This window comes from Plectropomus leopardus, chromosome 17, assembly GCF_008729295.1.
Source record: "Plectropomus leopardus isolate mb chromosome 17, YSFRI_Pleo_2.0, whole genome shotgun sequence".
NCBI lineage: Eukaryota > Metazoa > Chordata > Actinopteri > Perciformes > Serranidae > Plectropomus > Plectropomus leopardus.
In genome coordinates, this window is record NC_056479.1 from 20,730,983 (window position 1) to 20,755,315 (window position 24,333).

General features: G+C 38.4%; 3 protein-coding genes across 3 annotated transcripts in view; all 3 read left to right on the plus strand.

Annotated features, from left to right (window-relative positions):
- Positions 1–24,333, plus strand: part of pitpnc1a (phosphatidylinositol transfer protein cytoplasmic 1a) — a 60,244-nt gene that overhangs the window by 931 nt on the left and 34,980 nt on the right.
- Positions 19,958–21,319, plus strand: LOC121956552 (H-2 class II histocompatibility antigen, A-Q alpha chain-like). Its single transcript, XM_042504823.1, has 4 exons — positions 19,958–20,049; positions 20,255–20,500; positions 20,616–20,897; positions 21,040–21,319. The coding sequence occupies exons 1-4, from the start codon at positions 19,995–19,997 to the stop codon at positions 21,177–21,179; spliced, it is 723 nt and encodes a 240-aa protein (XP_042360757.1). The 5' UTR covers positions 19,958–19,994; the 3' UTR covers positions 21,180–21,319.
- On the plus strand, positions 21,354–23,902 carry LOC121956551 (rano class II histocompatibility antigen, A beta chain-like). The gene is made up of 5 exons (XM_042504821.1): positions 21,354–22,218; positions 22,328–22,594; positions 23,079–23,357; positions 23,451–23,594; positions 23,692–23,902. Exons 1-5 carry the CDS (start codon positions 22,167–22,169, stop codon positions 23,742–23,744), a joined length of 795 nt encoding a protein of 264 aa, XP_042360755.1. The 5' UTR covers positions 21,354–22,166; the 3' UTR covers positions 23,745–23,902.

Sequence of the window (24,333 nt, forward strand, 5' to 3'; positions counted from 1 at the left end):
AGCATTTGCTGGCTGAGGTTGCCCTCAGGTCACAGTGACACAGGAACAGCTTAACAATTAAGTAATGCTGCTGTGTGTTTTGACGTTTAAGGATGCAAATAGGATATATTTCTTGAGTGTTCAGCCCTCGGCTTACTTGCTTTTTGCTTGGTCTTGCTCCTTTTTCTTCTTTTTCTGCTCTAGAGTCTAAACCTTAACAACAGATGTTCTAGCTTTGAGTTTAACCACGTCATAAACGTTTCACACACCATTTAACCAAGTTGAGGACATGCCATGAGCTGCCTTACAGAGAGTCAGTGCACTTGTGACTAAGTGTGTTACCATAGTGGTTCAGACAGTCACTACCATTTAACTGTATCTTAGTCGGTTGAGCTGTTTGTGAAGATACAGCACCATTGTTGTGGTGTTAGGGTGGTTGAGGATGAAATTCGAGTCATCTGTGCTTTTAATCAGAGAGCCGTCTTGAACAGCCTCTACTGAAATCTATTGATCCTTATCTCGCTCGATCTGCTCGCTTAGCGTCTGTGGTTTTCATGTTTATAATTACCAGGATGCTGCTTTATCACATTGTGTCCTGAGGCTGATTGGCTCGTCTTCTTTGTTTTGCTCCAGTGGTGATGGAAGACACTGTTGTCCTCTGTGGCCAGCTAAAGGCTATCACATCTGTTGTTCTAATGATAATAATGGGGTCCAACCTAATGTATTGATCTGTCATTGGCTTGACAAATGAACACTTGTAATCTATTAATTTTTTGCAGCGTGCAACTACATACCTGCGCACACAAAGACACATAAATCATAAAGTCATCATTGGTATTGCAGCAGCAACTAATGAAATTTAGAAGTGGTCAGTGTCTTGCAATGGGGCTGTCATCTGGACTGGTGTGAATTAAATATTGCACTGCTATGTGTTCCTGTGAAAACTGGAAGCAAGACAAAACACGTCTTCATCTTAAAGACGTGAGATGTGCACCGTATTTTCTCTTGGATTCATGATGTATAATGATTAATTTAATGCTTCAGTGTCCCAGTTATAGAGGTGTTCCATATCATGTTGTTTTAGATAGATTTTTATTGGGCTAATGGCAATATTAGGATTTGCTGATGTAATGACAGCATACTATTACGCACAGCAACAACAAGCATGACTGAAAGTAAAATTGCTTATGCTTCCATGATAGAGGGGTTAGCTCCAAAATGGGGAGCAATGTCAGTCTGCCATTAGGCCTGAGAGTCTGAGGCTACAGCCTCCCAAAGTTTTATAAACATCCCGGACTGCTCCAACACTTTCAATGCTTTGCTGCTCGAAGTAAACTGAGTCAGCAGCGCCAACTTGTTCTCGTCCTCAGAGAGTCAAATAAGGCAGCTTCATCAGTGTCTGAAACTGACGCACAATACACGCACCAGACTTTCAACTAACTCCAATGTACACCCATATGTAGCAAGTAGGTCTGCACAATATGCAAAGAAAGTCAAATGGCAATTAATTTCACAGATATTGCGATATGTGTTGCAGTTTTAGTAGGAATGGTAAACAAGCGTGTTCCCTATTGTCTGGAATATGATTTGTAGGTTTTTGCATCTTTGTAGCACTTTGCCATTTTGCGATTTCAATAATGTTTTGATCAGCCATAGCCATAGAAATGACATGATATAATGCCTGATAAGGTCCTCAGAGGGTGGGTGGGAGGGAGGCTGGGTCACAAATGCAGAACTTTCACCCAGGAGACCATTGTTTAGTGTCCCATGTGAAACGAAAACTCAACTTTGAATTTTTAAAAATGTATGTGGTCACTTGACATACATGTCACATGACATATGTCACTCATCATTTGTTAACTTATTTATCTAAGTGAAGTTACATACACTGTAACATGTAATGAGCAGACAATGACACACCATCTCTGAGCATCCTAAACTGATGCCATTTCATTTTGTCGTACTATATATTTCAAAAATCTGAATCTCTCTCTGTTACTATTGTTTAAAAACTATGTAAATGAGGGACAGTTTATTTTGAGTTTTTACTGAATATTAAAAGGTAAAATATTACATTTACGCTGTTATATATCACTATAACACTTATTTTGTTGCAATTTTATAGAAATAAATAATTAAATATATAAAAATATATAAAAATAGTAATTTGTCTTATCACCAAGGATGTTGTTATTGCAGAAGTTTAATGTGTGACAACCCGGCTCTTAGGCTGGACAAAAAGAGGGTGACAGACAGGTGAATTGGCAAAAAAATCATATATATAATTGATATATTCACTAAAAGTAATCAAAATAGGTCAAATAAGTTGCTCAAATAGGTAGGATAAATCTGTAGAGGAGTGGATGAGTGGAAATGTGCTGTAAAAAAGAGAGAAGAGAAACAAAAGACTCGAAGCAAAAGCGTGGTGAGGAGGTCTGCCCGGGAGTGAGAAAACAAACAGCACAAGCGGAGCAACATAGCAGAGGGGCCGTTTCACCTGAAATTTGGTGACGTTATTTTCGGTTCTTGCTCATCCCTGCCTGGTTGTATTGTATGCGTTGCCCACTCAACACATCATAAGAGTCACGAATCAGAATCTCCTCGATTGACATCGCAGCGAGGGAAACAAGCTGCTCTTCAGATAAATATAAGTACGTTAGGGAAGTGGACAGCTTTGTTTCACAAGGACATGACTAGAGAGCTCAAGAATTTTATCAACAATAATCCTCAACAGGCTTGTTCCAGGGGTGATTAAGTTGAAGCACTGCTGAGAAAAGGAATTTGAGACGCCGTCATGATCTTTTCACAGTGCAATTCAGATAACTCTGTAGTGCTACATTCATACTAAATATGAATGTTATTTGTTAAAACGGAATTAGTTTAGGTCATTGGTGTTGTAGTCTCTCCTGTGATTGGGGCTTTTTAAGCTCTGTGTGTGTGTGTGTGTGTGTGTGTGTGTGTGAAGTCTAAATGCTTATTGCTTTGTGCACAGCATTGCATAGCAGACCATTTATTTGACTGTAATGACTGAGGACAAGGTGTTAAATGCATTTTTTCTGCAGTCTTTTTAAGGATGAGAGAGGCCAAAGGACAGATCTGTCACAACGTAAACAATATGTACACAAACCCAAATCATTTGTGATCATTTCAGTCATGTTGTAACCACAAGAAGAAACAAATGTCTAAATATATGCTCATAGTGGTTAAAATCACCAGATCCATTTGTTCTGAAGAAGAAGAGACCTTTGTTGATAATTTAGGCTTTCAGTGAAGACCTCCTGAACATCTGAATCTCAAGTTATTGGAGAAAAAAGGTGACTTCAAATTAGCATTTGTTTGACCAGCAGCCTGCAGTGACATGCCACAGTGCATTGGAAATATGTGGATTTTTAAAGGAAAATGCTTCATTCGATTTTTGATGGGTTAAAAATCAACAGGTCTGTTTGTTTTGGAAAGGAAGAGACCTCTCTGAATAGTTTGGCTCACGGTAAAAAAAACCTCCTGAACGTTTGGATCAGAAAGAGGTGAGCACATTTTATAAGAGAAAAGGGGTGAGCATGTTGTGGACTTGAAGCCCGTCCCAGAGATGCCAAATCGTGTTGGAGATTCACTCATTTGTAATGAGAAGTCGCTGTATTCGGCGTTTACACCCGTTTTAATCGCCTGTTTTGTTTGTTTTGAAGAGGAAGAGACCTTTGTGGTTAATTCAGCTCCCGATAAACATAGGAATTCTAGCTGGGAGAAGTTTTAGCTGGTTGCAACCTGCAATCCATCGCTAGACACCACCAAATCCCCTAATTTTTACACTTCACCTTTAAGCAAGCAATGACTAAACAGATAAACAACGTCTTCTCTCTTAATGATGTTGGTATTCTTGCATTAAATTTCAGTGTCCATGCTGGTAATACTACACCATGCCTACTATGTTCTCTTGCAGCATGAAAGACAGACACTTGTTTTGATTAAAGTGACATCAGCCAGTCAGTGTAAGGTCAGTCTCGGGTATGGGTTTCCATATGTTTGTTTGTGTCCCTGCATACTGAGATGCCCCACAGCATGTCTAGGCCCAGACCCAAGATCTTGTTTATGTCCCCAGAGTGGGAACTCTGTGCTCTATGACGAACAAGAAGCCTGTTCCTTCATTGCTCCCCGAGGAGCGCGTACCTTAGCCAGACAGTGACCTGGCTCACGCACACCAGATGGAGAAAAGCATGCTCACTGAGATGAACTGCCAGAAGGATGAGCAAGAGAGAGAGAATGAGGGTTGAGAAGGTGATTGATTGCTTTTGGTAACTGTCCACCTAAGTCAGCATGATTTTTTTTTGGCCTCTTAAATTGTTTTGCTGGTCAATGATTCTCTGAAGCACCTGTATGCACAGAGGATACAGATAATGTTTTTAGATGTGGCCTCTCAACACCATGACAAGTGTTCCTGTGCCAGCACTTAGATTAGCTTAGCATAAAGACATGAAACTGGGGGAGAAGCTAGCTGTCTCTTTATATAGCTTGCTAGTAAACATCCTATTTTGGGAGCAGCAACTTCCTGAAGTCTCCATTGTCTGCCTTGCTCCCCTCTTCCATGTTGTTGTTTTGTACTGATTAAACAAACAAGATTTAAGGGATGTCAGTTTCAGTTAATCTTGCTTTCAATAGCTGGAAAACAAGTAACCGGTAACTAATCTGTTAAGTTTGAGAAAAAAAAGCAAAATGAAGGCAGTGCTAACAGAGCTAACAGTGATAACACAGGTAGCCATGCTAAAGGAGGTTTGCTGTGCAAAATTGACTCGCTTACCCACTGGGGCGACCTGGCGAGAAACCAGAGGGTGGACACAGTGTTTCCACAGCAATGCTGTTAGGTCAGAACAGAGTGGTGCCGCTTGTTAGCCCCAACAAGACGCAGGTGGTGTGCAGTGCAGTAAACTGAAGAGCAGCAAAAACAACCTGTAGACCGACATTAATAACCACTCAAAAATATTCTTTGCACCTCTGGCTATATATTTACCCTAAATACATAAGAATGGTATAGATATTGTCATCTGAGTCTCAGCAAGAAAATGAACCACTGTATTTACCAAGATTCCTTTAAGTCTTATTTGAAAAAAGCCTGGTATACTGCTCCTCTTAGAGCCATTTTTAATGCTGTAACTCTGTAACAGCATTGTCCAGAGTTTACATGTTCTCTATTTTACTTGCTTCTATTTGATTATTTTTATTTTGTATATCTTTTTCTAATATGTCTCAAAGCTACGACATATAACCAGTTTCCCCAAAGAGATACATTATTACACCAGTCTTATGATATCTTCAGTACCTACTTAAACAAATCTCACATACAGCTAAGAATCATTCTGACATCCACTTTCAGACTACACTGAGCAGGGCTCTCACCACCTCATCAATTACCATGCAGTTTTCTGTGCAATTAATTAACCATTTACTGGTTAAAGAACAGAGAGTGTCTTTTCTGCACCTGAGCAGCAAGTTGAATTACTCTCGCTGTTTGCTTGTTCAGCTTCTGAGTAATGAGCTTTGGAGAATGAGTTGAGGGAACACGAACGTCATCTTTGCTCTGTTAAAAGCATGCTTGATCAGCTCCTGAGTAATGAGCTTTGGATGTCATGTTTGCTGTTAAAAGACAGGTAGTGTCTGCTTGCCATCATTGTTTAATAAAGGCAGTATATTAAGCCCCCAAGTCATTGAAATGGAGCTTGATTACAATTTCAGTCAGTGGTAGTGTTTAAGCTCTTTATCAGATTGGCTATCGATCTTCATTAAAAACCTTTACCATTACAGAAAATCTGTCAGATCAACAGACCCATCATTCAAGACACATCAAGGTTCATTTAATACTTTTACTCAACTGTATCAAGCTCCATGATCATTTTTGTGCCCCTGCACTGGCGTCAGCTGTGGTAGAAGGCATTATTTTTTTGGGTTGTCTGCACGTGCGTCCCATTCTTGTGAACGCAATATCACAAAAGCACCGTGGGGAAATATCTTCAATTTTTGCACATACATCCACTTGACTCAGCAATTAGCTGAGTAGATTTAGGTGGTCAAAAGGTCAAGGTCACTGTGACCTTGTGTCTGTTTAATATTCGTGAACATGAAATCTTAAGAAGGCCTTGATGGACTTTACTTTAATCTGGCACAAATGTCCACTGAGGAAGGACAAACTGATTATTGGTATACTTGTGGAAATGTCCTTCAAATTATATATATATATATATATATATATATATATATATATATATATATATATATATATATATATATATATATATATATATATATATATATATTTTTTTTTTTTTTTTTTTTGAATTTGAATTTGAATATATAATATAGATATATAAAGATATATATATATATCTATGGGGAGAGAGAGAGAGAAGAGAGAGAGAAGTGATAATTTTTTGTAACTTTTCAGCCCGTGTCTTGTTAAGTTGCTTGTTGCTTTCTTTCTACGTTTTTTGAAATAAATCAAATGATTATGGGCAGGTTTTTACAGGGTTAAACAAACAATGGATCGGTTCTCTGCTACTTCTTTGCTGAATGATGTTATTTTTCCGTTGGGGCTGTGTTTCATGGTCTGTTCACTGTGTGCTGTTTCGATACTATTTTTAACAATTTATTCTATCTTTGTTACATTTCCATATTGGTTGTTACTGATAGTGAATACTCAGTTTGGTTATTTATCCACATACTATTACTTAAATTGCTTCAATTTGTCTGACTTCTATGGTTATCCAGCTGCCAACCTGCTGGCTCATAGGACAGCACTGAATGAGTCCCTGCTGTGCAGGTAATTGAAACCCCGGTGGTAGTTTTGAGGTTGTGCTCACAAACCTTGTTTCAGATTATGGCTTCTCTATTAAAGCTAATTTCCTGCACCTCTCCAGCTGAGAACCTTTCTCTCAGAGTCTGGCTGTTGCTGTTTTCCCTTTAATGCATTATTTTGGGATGCTGCAACATTGGCATTACGCTCATAAGTGTTCGACAGGGCTAATAATTTTGGCAACAATGGGCATTGCAGGCAGTCATCCTAATATGTCATAGACAGTCTCCTGAGTGGTAACTTTAATGGGCACTGTGTTTGTGTCTGCATGTTTTATAATGTTGGGTTACTGGATGGGGACTCAGATTTTGGTGCACTGGATTATTGAAGCAATTGCTCACCACAAAGATATTAAACAGCGGAGAAATCGAGCTGAAATACACTTGTTCTTGATGTCTGTGCATAATGTGTTTGTGTTTTTGGTCTGACTTTTTACTTTTCAGTTTCCAAGGTTTTTAAGAGAGCACTACAAAATGTAATAACAGTTTTTTTTGACTTGCTCTATAAATGGATTGTGTAAGAGAAAAGCTGTAGCACTCTTTCGGCCTTCACCAGCAGCAAGTATAGGGCCTTTTTTGTCTACTAGATGGATGCTCCCAAAGAGTATGTTACCTAAAGATGACAGTGTTGTGATCCAGTTGTCTAAAAAGCAAAATATGTAGTTCTGATGTGTGCCGTGAGTTTGGATGTGAAACTTTTGAACGTTATTCTTCTGTCTCTTTTAAATTGTGGTCCTTGTCACTAGGCGGGTTTCCATTACAGATTTAAGATAAAGCAATATTTGCAAAATATCGAGAAAACACAATTGTGAGATGACAGTGTTTCCATTGAGTCACGTTGTGCGACTTCTCCTCATGATAACAGGAGCATAACGATAGATGTTCAAAACAGCATGTTTGTTTCTATGTCAGCCATCACACTAGCCGTCATTAATTTCATTTGAAGGCAACAAAGGCGTGTTATGTGAGTGATAGTGGAAAGGCAAGCCCCTTATATGTGAGAGCGGCCATGCATGAAGGATTTCTGGGAGGTTACAGTTCACAATTTCACAGAGGAATTGTGGATTCAAAACTACCACATGATCCACTCAGCTTTTGAAGAGTTATGCAATGCAATAACACCTCTTGTAGCGCCTGCTGCATCATGCCTGAGGGAGCCAGTTCCTACGGACAAGTGCAGCCAGAGCATCATGTGACAAAAGCAAAAAAAAAAGTGTTTCTATTGCAGTTTTGCGAAATATGGCTTTTTTCGAATCGCCTGAAATGCCACCTCATGTGAACTTAAAAAACGGCTGCTGTCTTTTCTGCTGTTGGCCTAGGGAGGGTGGAGACACTCATGCACTACCACCATTACAACCAACATTGCTTCTTTCTCCTTCCTGCATGGAGCTACTGGATATATGGCAAGGTACCACACAGAAAGCTCCCCAGACTCACCCGTCTCCATGCAGGTGCCCGTTATCAAAGGAACCCTACTAGTTATCTTCTTTAAAAAATACAAACAAACAAAAAAAAAACCAATTTAACAGAGTTTAGTGACTGTATCAAATGCACTTAACAGTAGACATGTTTGAAATACCCACATGGAAAAAAAGGGCATGGACCATCAAGGGTCCCGAAAGACTCAGTTTCACATGTAGATGAGGCAGGCAAAGTTTTTGAGGCAACTCGGTGAGAAGATGTGTGAAGGTTACACATTGAAAAAGACGAGCTTGCATAAAGGGCCAGACTTCAATGGCTACATAGTAACATTAATGATCTGTTAAACATCTAGGGTCAAAAATGTCCTATTTATATTTGAGAGTTGAGGACTAAATTAAGAGCAGTTGTACAGGAACAGTTGGTCAGGTGACTGGGGTGACTGGTAGACAGGTTAGGGATGAGAGAGAGTCCATGCCTGTGCAACCGTGCCACAAGCAAAGCAATTAAACGTGATGTAGCCTAGTAAGAAATGATGCTTCCCTTTAATATTGACTGGAACACAGTAAACATAGTGCATTCATTAATTTAAAGGCACGCGGTCGATAAACTGCAGACACAAAGATAGAGGTGAGCTGGGAAGAATAACAGTCAAACTTGGTGATTAATTGGGCAATATGCCAGAGCCAAAAATAAGAAAAGAGATGTAGCCAGCTCACAAATGACATAGCAAGTCAATGAAAGGGTTCAGACAGACAATCAAGCAGCCTCAAGCACAAACACAGAGCAGAAACAGAGACAAAAACCCAGAGAGGATATTGCACTGGAAGGAAACTTGAAATTTCACAAATTATCCAGCATTAAATGAGGAACATTTGTACCAGTATTAGTCTTTTTTTCTTTTTAATATGTAAAACTATAGCTGCTGATAATTTAGAGAGGGAAACCAGGCAGCGAAAAAGGGGATGATGACACAAGATAATGCAGATCCATTCATCTAACCATTTATTTTTATAAGAGGACAAGAGTATACTACAATATAGTGAGATATAGACTCCTATAAGCACTTATGATAACTAAGAATGTTAGATTTCAACTTTTCAAACTATGTATTATCTCATTTAATTAATTATATTATACAGTTGTTCTCAGTAACTACATTACGAAGCAACCTGTGTCACTTCTCTAAATATGGATGTTTTTGTGGGTCTGTAAATGCAGTGCAGGCAGGACTCTGCACGAGGTTTCTTTTTCCTTAAGCAGCGGTTTGTGTAGTGTGAGTCGCAAGGTGGGCAGCTGCTGCAGAGGAGGGGGAATGCAAACTTTTAGACCTAGTGCAATCAACAGTTAAGTTTTACTTTAACTATGTCTGGTGTTCTGCTGCTCTGTCTGTGCCCAGAGTACGCTCCAAGAATGTGGTGCAGTGAATAGTTTAACAGTATACACAGTATATTCTCGCATTGTTCCTAATGACAGTCCAGCTCAAAAACAGGAAATCAACATGTGGTGGCAGATGTTTTAATCATGGAGGGCCACCACAAATAAATAAATGTGTAGCCTGCCTCAAATAGCTCCCACAGTAGAAATGCAACTGCCTAATCTAGAGAAAACACATTTTTACTGTCACATAGCCCAACCAAAAGAGGACTGTAGAAATCATCATGTCATGTTTAATAAGGGACAGGAGTATTGCCAATAAGGTAAACCAGTCGAAAAAAGTAATTAAAAATGTATCAACTGATGTATGGTTGATAGAAAGCAGATAAGCTGCAGTGTGACCAGAAAGCTTGGAAAAGAGAGATAGATAGATAGATAGATAGATAGATAGATAGATAGATAGATAGATAGATATTTTATTTGTTCCTGTGGGGAAATTGGTTTGCAGCAACAATCACTTGACACTTTCATTTATTGTTATATCAAAAAAGAACACATCAGTAGAATTTAAGAGACAGGACAGAGGAGATGTTTTGTGATATTGTGTATGTTTTGTGATAATATTTGTGAACAGTGCCTTAGAAACTCATGCGTGCACTGCAGAAACAGCAGAACACAAAATGCACACATCAATCTGTGATACATCCACTTGGAAACGGACTTAAATCTGTAATCACACATGTAACTCTGCTTCAGCTTGTGTCATGCTATTGCTTGGCATCTGCCCTATTGCTGCTGCCTCTGGCCGTGTGTTTAAAACTCACATTGCAGCAGTGAGCTTCAAACAGAGGTCCTATGGGGTTAGAGAAAGCAGTGACACATTTTTAATGGTCCCTTGCACTCACATTCACACTGCAGACAAACACAAATATTGTACTGACACTTCCTAAGAACCTGAGTACGCTGCTTTAATTCCAGGAAAAAGCAGCCTCGTAGATATTTATTATTTATTTTGCAGTACCTAGTGGAATGTGCACCAGCAGAATGAGGCTCAAAATAGAGGCACTGTGAGGTTTTAACTTTGATCTGCTCTACTTGCTTTGCTTGTACCTGAACAACTTCAGGACAATTGTTTTCATTAATATTTCCTGTATAAACAACAATGTCAAGTCCTGCTAATAATACACATTACAAACCTAATACTGACACATTACTACTATCTTTAATTACCCAATTTCATGAAAAATGCAGTAAAACCACCAGTAAAGGCCTTAAAATTAAACAACTGATTATAGCTATGTTCAGCATTAATCACTGTTGATATTTTAGGGCATTAGTGCATGGTCAGACGGTTGTTTCCCATAATGTCCCAGTTGTCAAATTTGTGGAATACATTTGAGGGCATCATTCACTTTAATGTGTTTGCAGACTAAAATAGTTAAACTATATCATAATACATTGAGAATTTCTTTCAGCTAGCAACCAACAAGTAGACAGTTGTCAGCGATGGATGTTGCTTACCATTTGTCACACAATATGTCGCTCTAAAAAGGCCAAACTGCAGTCCACTTAAATGAGCAGGGGCACACCTATGGTCATTCCTCGAAACACCAAATTCATTAATGTTAATGCAAATCACAGAGGAATCATTTTGTAGGCAGATGGCTAGCAAAATTTGCGTTAGCTGGCTCTTTAAGGATTGTTTGTCAATCTTATTTGGAAGGTAATAGAATATTGTATATTAAGCTTATATAGGCTAACGTCGGTGCCACTTGTTGCCATGACAATAGATGATAAGTGTCTGAATTCACATGTAGTTCATTATTTCTGGACACAGCGTAAGTTGTTATGATTTTCTAAGCTTAGGGGACCTTCTTCAACACGAGTACAATAAATAACAATTGGCTAAGGTTTTAGGAATGATCGTGGTCATGCTTAAAGATAACCCAACATTAACTTTCGGTACTGAACAGCCAGCCTCCGTGTTTAAGTCCAATATCATGTTGACCTAATCTATCTGCCCTGCAGCCTCCCTATTTAGGAGGACCCCCTAAGCTCTACAATAACATCATTTTATTTCCTCCTTTGCCCATCCTAGTTTTGAAGGATGCTGGAGGGCCCTGTCACATGAACCTGAACATATGTCGCTCTGAGGAACTTACTTAACTGACTAATGCTGTTCTTCTTCTCTGAGGACAGTCTTTAAAAACGGCAAATGGAATTTCTTTTTGAGCTGCATTGGCCAGCTAGCAGTCCAGGTGAATGCTGCTGGATCTTGGGAGTCTGTTTACATCTTTATTGTAGGTGTATGTGTGTGTATGATCCAACAGGGACATTTTGTGGACATTACAAGCCCAAGACTTTTTGGACCCTGGTAAAAATGTTAGAAGAAAAGTATACCTTTTGGTTACACTACTTTACAGATTACTTTTTGATCCGCCTGTTGTTTCAAGCGCAGTAAATACACCATAGCAGATAAGAAGGATTTACTGACCCAAATCTAAATCCATATTTAAATAAATAATGCTTGACAATGCTAAGACCCATATGTTGACATTTATAGGTCATAAATACCACAGTTTGCTAATCTTGACAGCTGACCCATGAATTAATCCACATTCTGAGAAATATGTTTATTTTCTCTCTTGCTGACTTAGATGAGAAGATAGATTCCACTCTCATATCTGCACAGTAAATATGTTGCTGGATTCAGAGCTGGGTAGCTTAATTTAACCAAAAGATTATAAGGGGGGATAACAGTTTCTGCTGTTAACATGGACTTGTAGCGCAGGTGAATTGAACTTGTGCATGTCAAACTTAATTGGATTTAAATACCAATTATTTGTGAATGTTTAAAATTCAGATTTGATTTGAATATTTGGTGACTTCAACACTGGTGTGAAAAATGCATGTGTTTGTGTGTGCTACAGAGCAGGCTGCCACCAGTTTAATGGGAAGCTATCATGATTCACCTTATCGGAACAGGAAACTCTTAATCGCCTGTCCCTCCATTTCTCCTTGTACCCTACCTCCTCTCTTCCTGTCCTAAACCTTACTTACTGTCAACATCCTGTCTAAACAAGGAGAAACAGTGGCTACTGAGAATAGAAGCTGTGCTGACACATTGTGAATGTGTCAGTAGAGTTATGGGACAGGTGGTAGGAGAGATGCAGTGTGAGAAGGGGAGCAGCTGGACATGCCACACTATAATGTGATCACAATGTATCAGGGACGCATTGTGCACTTTGATTGGTGATGGATTGTAGATGTGATCAGACTCATCATATGATAATGGGGAGTGACGTGAATTAGTCATTTGCTGATTTCCCCCAACGTGCTCAGTTGTTAGTAAATGTCCATCTTAACACGTAATTCAATCTTGAATTTAGCCTTTAATCTTGTGTTAAAACGAGGAAAAAAAAGTCAATTTTACATGTCTTGAACTAGAATTTCCTTGTTTTGTCTACATTGTAGTTTGCTAAACTTATAAGAAACGTGAAACACACGCACAAACGTGTCTGAACCTCTACATTTGTTTACCCAAAGAGGCATAATTCCAGCTCCAGAAGTTTCTAAGTTTACAAAGAAAAAAAATCGTGTAGACTTGAGTTCATACAGATGCAGGTAAAAAATACTGTAGCAATGTTACACAATTAGTTGAAATATGAACAAGTTGCAATATGGCAGAAATTTTCAAATAAAGGTAAAATGTGTCACAACATAATATCATAAATGAAGTATTATAATCTTACAGAGATGCCTGACATACAAATCATATTCCAGACATGAGGAAATATACTTGTTTGGGGCGGACCCAAGCAAAAACCACACCATCATTTTTCATAATCTTTTCTTTCAGTCAAAATGAAATACAAAAAATTACCATTCCCATATAATTCCCCCTATACTGCAATCACAGTATCTGTCAAAAATAATTCTAATATGACTGGGTGGTTTTTTGGAGTTGTTTTTTGCATATCATACAGCCTATGGCAGGCTTTTTCTGTTGGGGGTAGAGAACAGATGCATGTGCCATCAATAAAAGCGTTTCCTTTAGCAACTCGAGGCAAGAGATTCGACCGATTCAGTCAATGAGCCGCATAATTAATGTTTGATCCCTTTGAAAGGGTTCGATTTAAAAGGGTAATTAGGAGACATTCACTCCATACTCCACTGGCATAAACCTAGTCATTTCCAAATCCGGTCATCACCAAGACACAATTACACTTACATGTGAAACATATAGCTGTCTCTGCATGTGCCATTAACCTTTTTGCAATTGGCTCTATAGTAGCTGTGTCAAAGCGAAAGCATGTTAAAGAGCTGCTTCACAGTAAAATAGCCCTGTTATTAGCAAAGCAGGAAGCCTGCAGAACAGATGCAGTATGCTTGTTTTAGTTTACTAGTATACTAGATTTAAGTTTTAATCCGGAGAAAGTTTCAGAGCGAGACTGTCAGTGTAATCATAAAATGCCACCACAACTGAACTCCCACTCCTGCAGCGAGCAGCATCCTCCTGCCTGTCCAACATGTTGTCCTGTTGGCAGAAGACAGGACGATGGACATCCCGTGCATCGGCTCATCCAGATGCTCCTTACATTGTTTTTACATTCATGCGGAGGCACGGTGCCAAAACACTGAGGCAATGCACCTAAGACATATAACGGCAGGAAAAACCCTGCCTTCTACGGTATGTGGGTGTATGCATGGATACACAGATACACAGTGTACATACTAAATTGACAGGTACTAGTGTCCCTGGTTGCTATAGGAACATCAGCAGCTCACAACTGATTAGAGAACTGTTTGATGATGAAGTGGCCTTCTGTATGTGTGCAGTTAGCATACATCTGTCAAGGTCTGAGTGTGTGTGCATTTGAACCCAATTGACCCACACAGCCGTTTGAGGAAGAGAGTTTCCTAAAGGGCACGCAATGAATAATATTAATTGCCATCTCACATTAAGTTATTTTAATTAACGCACCTTTAATGATATTTTTCTGTTTTGAAAGACCTGAAAATCAAGTGAACAGCTGTTGAAAGTGGGGCAGTGACTATGTAGATAGAGAGATCAGCGCTTCCATATCGCATTGGAACATCATCTAACACACCAGATGGTCTGAGTACGAGAGTATTTGTGTGTCTACCTTTATTATGTAAGTACTGCTGTGTGTGTCTGTTTCATGCCTTTTCTGTATTTTAATAGAAATTAGAAAGGTACATGCACCATCAGAAATCCATTCCAAAAATCAGACCTCTCCATTGACTGATACAAAATCACTGTGAAATATCTTTATGAAACACACAAGGAAGAGGATAACTTTTCCGTCAAGTGGCCCTGGGCTTGTTTTTTCTTCCAAGTGAAATCACAAACATCTTTGACTTTGGAAGCATGTGCACAAAGAGTAAGAGTTGGAGACTTATTTGAACAAGCTTTCACATAACAAAGTTTTTAAACCACCCATCCAAAAGGAATAATAACCCTCTCATCTTGTGAAACTTCACATTCTGTGTCCTTGCTTTTGTATTTTTACAAAAACTTTCTTTCACAGTATTTGTCACAGTTTTGTTGTGTATTTGTTTCTGCCTGTTTTTTCTGGCTCAACGCTCCTGGGCAGCTAGTTAGTGCCATGGGTGCAGGTGGCCAACAGCATGGATCCTCTTCTCTCGCTCTCTCTGGCGTCTGTTGCTTTTGTCAGCAGACCCCAGTGATCTGGAGTTATTCTCAGTCTACCAAACCGCTATATAATTGCAGCAATGGGAAATCTCCAAGAGCTGTGCTCAGCTCTATTTTTCTTGTTTTCTTTGCTCTTCACAAAATGACCTTTACCTCAGAGTTCATGCTTCGCTGTAAACAAACATAATATATGGTGACCTCGTGTCCAAAATCATTCTGTGCTTATGGTTAGGTTTAATGTGTACTTCACATGCATCCACACACAACTGCTTTGTATTTAAACACACACATGCAAGCACGTGCGTGTTCACACACACACACAGACACACACACACACGCACGCACGCACGCACACACACACACACATACACACATGTACATGCACAGTTTATGTTTGCTATTATGGGCACAGGGGTCATGGTCATGCTCTCATAGTAAAATAGGCCTATCATTGGCTGACTGCCTGAAAAGATCATGTGAGTAAGTGAATGTGTGTGTGTGTGTGTGTGTGTTTATGTTTGTGTGTGTATGTGTTTAGGAGGGTGTTGTAAAACCTCTCTGCAGTTGTCGTGATGTAAGCCTTACTACCTTACATATTTGTGTCCATGTCTCCCATGTTTCTGTCATTAACGCTAGCGTATACTTTCCAGTTATCCTGTCTTCTTCAAGACCCAGTTAAATGAAAAATACACTCACCAGTTTTAATCCTGTGTCACTTGTTAATTGTTTATTTATCTCTTGTTATATGGTATGTCAAAAAATCAGTATCACAGTATTTTTACATTAGAATCTTCTCTTCCTGTCAAATGTTTGATGACACACCCTAAATTCAGAGGTGGTCATCCAATCAAACAAAACTTTGGGTGACTTGCTTGCCACGCCGCCGTTTGTCAGCAGCTAGATTGGAAGAAGCACTGAAGTCATGACACTGTGCTATATTAGCTGTGTGCTGTCTGTCTGTCGAGGCTGTGACTTTGTGGTGACATTCATTAATCTGCTTGGGTGCTGATGTGGGAAAAACATCACAATGACGGTCTTGACATCATCCTTGAAATGGCAGTTTTATGATCCATGGACTGAAAAGTCACTTTCACGATCAAAAAGTATATCACATTTTATCTTTATGAGAGACTAATTTTCAAATTTGGAAAAAGTACACTAGTACAGACTCCAAAGGATGGAAAACAATCATTGTATCTCAGCTTAACTGCATGAACACACAAGCATGCAAATGACCTTGAGCATACACACACTAAGTTTATAACTAGCAGCCACTGAATGCAGATCCAGACAAGAAAGGCTTAGTGTGTCTTAATAGTTCATCACCAGCCTCCCATCAGAGCACCAATGTCTGCTTGTTTCAATAGTAAGTGCTACCGATGAAGATTCACTTGCAATTGTTTGACCATCCTGAGTTTATCCAGAGTCAAATGTTTTTTAACTCTAATTTTTAATCGGAAAATGTAACATGGATAAATAAATAATGTTGGGTTTATTTTACAAAGTCTCCAATAAGACACTGCAATGGATTACAGATACGGGATACGTTCACACTGGAGTCCTTGTTGGAGCGCTTCTGGGCTAAAAATAGTATAGTATATATAAATAGTATACTATTCTATAATACATTTTATTTTTATAGAGCGCTTTTAAAAGGAACTCAAAGACGCTTTAGTGCTCAATATGTATATCTCAAGATTTATCTCATCAGTCCTGTTCAAGGCTTGGTAGTGAGACAGACTCTTGCCTGAAAACAGAGGTAATTTGCCCTGGGCAAGTGTTAATGCCGAACTCTGTGACAGGAAAAAAATGCTTTGGTAGACACACCATGCTACCAGGTAGAGTATGCTTCGTGCACTGTTGCCAATTATGCTAATCTAGAGATAACTAGATTAGCATATATAATATATATCATATAGATTTTTTCCTCATTGATGAATCAGTTGGTTGAAAAATAGGTAGGATTTTAGTTTACCAAGATTTTCTTTTGGTGTTTATAGCCCTAGCTCTTGCTTTAGTTCACATCTCTGAGCTGCCCCCATACTGTGTAGTCCTCCCCCTCGGTGCCTCCTGCACCAGCCTCCTGCTGTGAAGGAAGCGGTTCAGTGTCCATGAGCCTCAGTGAGCACCTTTTTCTGTCATTACTATTAATCAGCTATCACATTTTGAGCCTTTCTATATGTTGGCATTTCATTCAGTCAAATATGGTCCACAGCAACAGTTCTAATGAATGACTAAGGCTCAAATAATCAGAGTTATTTAACCAAAAGCACTTTGGAATAACTGTGTTGGGTCTAAAGAGATTGCAGGTGTGTTGCATTAACTTTTTTATGGCCCTTTATCCATGCAGATCTTCATGGGGTTTTCTTCTGTTCAAAATGAGGAAACTACTCTGATTTATTAACCTGCCAAACAAAGCAACTGTCAAACTATGAGAAAGTTTTATGTGTTTCATGGAACAAAAACAACTTTTTATATACGTCAAAAGGCCCACAAAATGACCCATTTATCTAGATTTAAGGCATCCAGTTTGATAACATTTAGAAGGCCAAAAAAAGCCACAAGATAAAAAAATTTTAAACCGCTAATCAAGCTAGTTAAACAAGTCCCTACTGCGCATGCCTCATGGGCCTGTAGATCCCGGTATTCTATAACCGAAAAAAGACCTTTCTTTTGCTTCATGTGCCAATAAGCAGCTCTCATAGAAATAATGGACCATGCCTCCATGACTGTATCCAGACTTTCTTAATACAGCCATGGAGTAATAAAGCTGAATAAATTTTATATCTGTGCTGTAAAATGTGACAGAATACATAATCCAGCTTTATCTGTTGTGACTTTTTACCATTTATAACTCATAATAAATGCACCTGATTGTCACTGAGTCAATTCGCTGTTGTGTATATACAGTCTGTGTATTTAACATGGATTATGCTTAAATAGCCACCCAATAATGACTAAAAACTTCTCTATCATGTCAACTAACAAGTTCCTACAAAGCTCTGTTTTGGCAGGGATGGGATGGGCTTTTTTTCCAACTTGAAAATCTTATAAAAGCCACAGTGTATATCAGAAAGCACACATCTGTGAAGGCTGAGGTGGTGGTTTTATTTCTGCTTGCAGTGTGGTGGTGGACACTAACCAGTGAAGGCTAGCAACAGCATTAACAATAAAATGTATGAAAATAGTGTGACATATATTCACTGCTATGTGCCAACATTATTTAAAGAAATAGAGAAAATTGCATTTGCATTAAATTAAATCTGATGCAAGGCGATTTTCACACGTTCTTTCCAGTGGTTAACATGAGAGCAGACTTATTGCTGGAGCAGAGTAGCAGGCTGCATATAGCATCTGAGTGTATAGACTGTGTATACAGTCTGAGTGGAACGCGTAAGGTCACAATTTAATTTAAGGCCTTCAGCTATATGGTCAGACATTTATTGATTCCAACTTGTGGAACTAAAATGTTTAATATTATAAAAACTGCCTTATTTGCACATTGCACATAATAGTTAAAAAAAAATATTCAAAATAAGTGTCTAACTAGAGCCAGATACAAATGGAAATTATGTGAACAACAACAGCCAGTTGTCAAGCCAATACAACAAAAATTACAATGATGATACAATAACAATGATACGACACAAAGACATGTTGAAATATTCTACTAAAATATCCAAAAAATGTTTTTTAGCCAACTAATAAATTAACTGTGATTTAAAGGTATGAGGATGTGAAAAGATATAAAAGCATGAGGAAAAAAGAAAGCCAACCAAAAATAAACTTTAACCCTATTGTTGCAGAGTGAGTTATAGTAGCTGTGGTTGTGTCTTTGTGTGTTTTTGGTGTTAATTAACTGTCTAGTCAGCATGTATACAACTGAGGTGGATCTTTTTTTTGGCTTACTTGTATGCAGGTAGGTATGCAGATAGGCAGGTTGTTAAGTACACTCAGAAATAAAGGTGCTGAAAAGGCTCTATCTGGAATTTTGAATACATATTTTGTATACAACAACTGAGGGCGTTAATATGGTGCTTGTCATGAACAAGACAAACACAACTCCATTTGAATGCAGCACCACCCAGGGAGTGTTTACAAGGACCCTTTTCTTTCCAAGGGTTTCATCTAGAATACACCCAGGGAGGCTCTAAAAATAATAACTGACTACATTACCCATAGGTTTCTCTTCATTTAGTCTGGTTTTAGTCTAGCAGTTTAGCCTTTAGATAAGGGAACCAGGTCCAGCAGTCCGGGATTTCATGGGGCTCCTAAAGGACCGGGGCTGGTTTGGTCCAGTGCAACTGACAACTCTTATGTTTCACAATCATGTTTTTAGGGAATGGAGATTTTGTGAGATAATTAATACAGCTTTCACTATTTTAATGGTGCAATATCGTTGGGAACCGAAACTTTGCTCCAAATTAGATCCAAATACAAAATGCTAAGTACTGGGTTTTTCTTAAAACAACAACAACAAAACCCATTTGATACATGGGTAAACATTTGAATATTTGAGGCTGAGAATCTTTTACCACTTATGCATGGTCCTGGGAAGAAACCTCGGCCCTTCGGGATGAACCCTTTGGAACCTTTATTTCTAAGAGTGTCTGAGAGAACGATCTAGCCCAGCTGTAAACACAAGAAGATAACCACAAAGAACTCCAGAGCTACGACAGCACGCTAAAACAGACTTCAAGAGATTATGTCCTTCAAAATTATATTTCTTTTCTTAGGAGCCATTTGTACCTGTGCACAAAGTAAGTATAGTTTGTTTTATTGTTGTTTTTAGAATCGTTTATCCTATGTCACATCTCTGCTTCAGTGAAAGACTGTAGTACTGGAGTGATATTGTGGGTGGATGTTTTGTTTATAAATTTTTGTATGTGGCTATTTTACAATACAAAGATATTCATAGACAGTTGTTGCCAGATTGATGTATGGAGTTTAACTTTTTTTTTCTAGGAAGTCATAAACTTTGTCACACCTATGGATGCTTTAACTCGAGTGATACTCAGCTCTGTGTGACACTGGATGGTGACGAAGTTTACTATGCAAACTTTACCAAAGAAGATGTCATTTGGGATAGCAGAATCCCACTTGCTCTCCATGTTTCCAAGGCTTATGAATTTGCAGTATATTACAGATCTTTATGCAAACACAATTTGATAACCTGGAAACAGGACGAATCAATTTCATCAATGGACGCAGGTACGTAACCATAGAAGGTGATCTCCCTTTGAAAAAATGATACAGCAGCACTTCAAAGAATTCCTAACAAACGTATGCAAAAGTATGTTAGATTATGTGTTCATTTAATCTTCAGAGAAACCAGAAATCATCATCTACCCAAGAGATGAAGTGATAAAAGAGGAAGAGAATACCCTCATCTGCTTCATCAACCATTTCTTCCCTCCCACCATCAAAATAAAGTGGACCAAAAATGATTTGGAAGTATCATTGGAAGATCCTTTCATCAAATGCATACCAAATCCTGATGGGACATTTTATGTTTTGTCCATACTGTCCTTTGTCCCAAACGAAGGAGATATCTACGGCTGCACTGTGGAACATGCGTCACTGGACGAGCCTCAGACCAAGTTTTGGGGTGAGAACAAATAACCGTTCATTTCCTGTCATTATTTTTTTAAATACAAGCTTGAAAGTATTTTTTATTTGTAGTCAAAAGTAGAGGTTACCTGTGAAAGACTCTTGCAAATGTCTAACCTCGTGTGTCCTGTCCTTCCCAGAGGTGGATACAAGTGTTTTGACTACAGAGACCAGTGTTGGTCCGATTGTCTTTTTTGGATTTGCCTCAAGTTTCGGCCTTCTTGGAGTTGCTACAGGGACTGTCTTCTTTGTTAAAGGAAGACAGTTTGAATCAAGCTGAGAGAATCTTGTAATTCACTGAGTTAATATTCTACTACTAAGCAATGTAAAGGGATTTTAACTTTACTTTTACATGTAACATGGGATTCAGATACAGTTGGGACATGTATTTCATTGTCTCATGATGGCACACCTTAAGGGTTTGTTAGATATACTATATAAAAGATATAAAATATAGAAATATATTCCTTGTCTTTCAGGCAAAATACACTTTCATCGATCGCTTGGTATGAAATGGAAGTGTCACTCATAAAAACTATTGTGGTTAGACAGCTTGCATTAAATATGTCAGATTGTTGTGGTGGTTATAACATCCTGGAATAAACCGCAACCAGCCATTGTTTTCTATCCATTTGAGTACAATATGAAAATTAGTTGTGTAAACATTGTAACATGATCAACATGTGCATGGTCGGATGAATCCACTGCCCCAAAAAAACCTATTCACAAGATGTTGTTCTTTTGTTTTTTTTAAATATTAAATTCAAAAACAACAAAATGTGAATGGACTTGGTCATTGTTTGCATTTAAGTTATTATTCACCGGCTACTTTGAGTTCTGTGTTGGAGTTTCCCAAAAGCATTTTCCCAGAAACAAGAAAGAATTTTCAAAACAGTTCCTGTTGGCAACACCAGTACCACAAGATAAAAATGTAAGTTTCAAGCCAAGTTTCAAAGCAGACCCTGTTTGTTGATGTATTGTCTTTTGTAAGCATTTTTATTGTTTTCCTTTATTAGTAGATAAAAGATTACCCGAACCCACAGCTGTTGTACTATTTCCAGGAATTTAGGATTTTGATAGTATAGTTTAGACAGTAGTTGCCATGTGCATACACCAGGGGTTTTCACGCAGCTATTTAGTTAAGGGCGGTGCCATTCTTTGTCAGTGTGTTGACATTTCAGTGCAACAGTATTAATTTCCTTGAACACATAAATTCACGAGAACTGCGTGGAGGCTCTACTTTGTGCATTTCTATATATGTAAAATCATGCATATTCTTAATTTTCTTTTAGGTGTGTTTTTCTCTCCTCTCAGTCTGGGTGAGTAGCATCACTTTTCTTTTTTAATAATTTAGTGAAAGTTATTAAATTCTATGAATTATTATGGTCACAAGTCTGACATTACCACTTTTCTCTCCCTTTATTACAGTTTTTTCAGAGGAGGTTTTCTTGCAATATTCTGCATGTTGTGTCTTCAAAGGTCCGGACTTGGATCATGTTGAGTATGACATTGTGAATCGTGTCAACAACAAAGTATTGATTCGGTTCAACAGCACAAGGGGAAATTGGACTGGAAACACACCCTTTGCAATTGAAATGGCAAAAGTTCTGAACACCAATCCAGTGTATGCCATAAGAAGAGCATTTGAAATGAAGGTTCTGTGCATAGATAACATAGGTCTTGTTAAACAGATAGGTAAGTATTTTTTTCATTTGATTATGCTACTTCAAATGCACTCAGAAAACAGTGTGTTGTGAATATGCACATTGACAATGTAATATATAAAGTTTAAGATTCTGTCGTTTGTCACAAGATCATTATCTGCGATTTTAGCTGTAGGAGAAGTAAAGAAAAATCAAATTTTCAAAGTGTGGCATTCATAATTACAGTTTAGTGCCCCACAATTGACGTAGATTTTGCGTAGCTAAAAATTTCAAAGGCCGGTTGTAATGTTGAGTTTTCGTAAAAACTGTTTATTTAACTTCATGATCATTTTCGAAGCTGTAATTGTTGTTGTGTTTTTTGTGTGTTATATCAATTGTTTTTCCACCCTATATCAATGAGGCTAACCTATCCCACCTCTTAATGTGCATGCACATGTATCGATGTGTGTGTTTGTGTGTGCAGGAGTTATGGTTGTTTTCATGAAATTATAAAATGCTAACTTTTTTGTTTTTAGGCAGTCTTACCTCTGCCCCCATCATCAAGATGAATTCTGTGAATCACCCGCCCATGCTTGTTTGCAGTGCCTATAACTTTTATCCAAAGCACATTCGAATGACATGGTTGAGGAACGGGCAGGAAGTGACCTCAGCTGCCAGTTTTTCTGAAGCAATGCCTGATGGAGACTGGTATTACCAGATTCATTCCTACCTGGTGCACACCCCTACTGCAGGAGAAAAAATTACCTGCATGGTCGAACACCTCAGCCTCTCTGAACCAATCCTTCAGGTCTGGGGTAAGTGTGCTACTGTAATGCAACATTATCTAAGAAAATGTATGACATGCATGGGAAGATGTATTAAAGAAAACCTTTTTCTCAATTTTGTAGACCACTCTCTTTCTGCATCAGAACGGATTAACATTGTTTTCGGAACATTATTGCTGGCACTTGGTTTTGTCTTAATGAGCACTGGATTCATCTACTACAAGAAAAAGTCTGGCGTCACTCTCTCACAGGTCACTCTCTGCCAAGGTGAAGACTTCAGATGAAAGATTTATTATAGTATTTTTAGTTGTAATTTTATTATATTTGAGCGATAAATTATTGTTCTTATTCTCATTTTTACCAGGAAGAGTTTTGGTTCCCATGGAAGACCCCCCTGCAGCTGAAGCAACTTGCTAAGATAAAGACGTGTTCACCTTAGCATGTGCTGTAGTTGGATAGTAAACTTTGATGAAAAAGAGATTGTGTGAGTGCTGTGGAAGTGGATTGTATGCATCCATATAAACTTAAAGTATATCATAATGTACAGTCATGTCAGCCTTTTCAACTGTATGAACACAATCATAAAATAAAACATTTGGTAAAATCTATTTGTATAAATTAAGTGGTGTTAAATGACATTTTTCAAATTGTTCGGTTGGCTCAATGGTCCACAAGTTTGGTGTTTGTTTAAATATCCCCACAACTTTTGGACAGTTGTGGTGCATAGAGGATAAATACTAATGACTTTAGTGATCTCCTGTTCTTTCATCTAGAGCCAACATGAAGTTGACATTTGTGGTTTACAGTTAATTTCTTGATAACTTTTGGCTGGATTACTGTTAAGTTTTGTTGACATTCATGTCCCCTTTAAGATGAATTTCAACAGACCGTCGGAAGACTGTCTTGACCCTCTTTTCTCGTGAGCTGAGCTGAACTGCCAATCAGTGATCTCATTTACCATTGAGCTTCGCCATCTATGACACTGACTTAACATGCTGAATTGCCC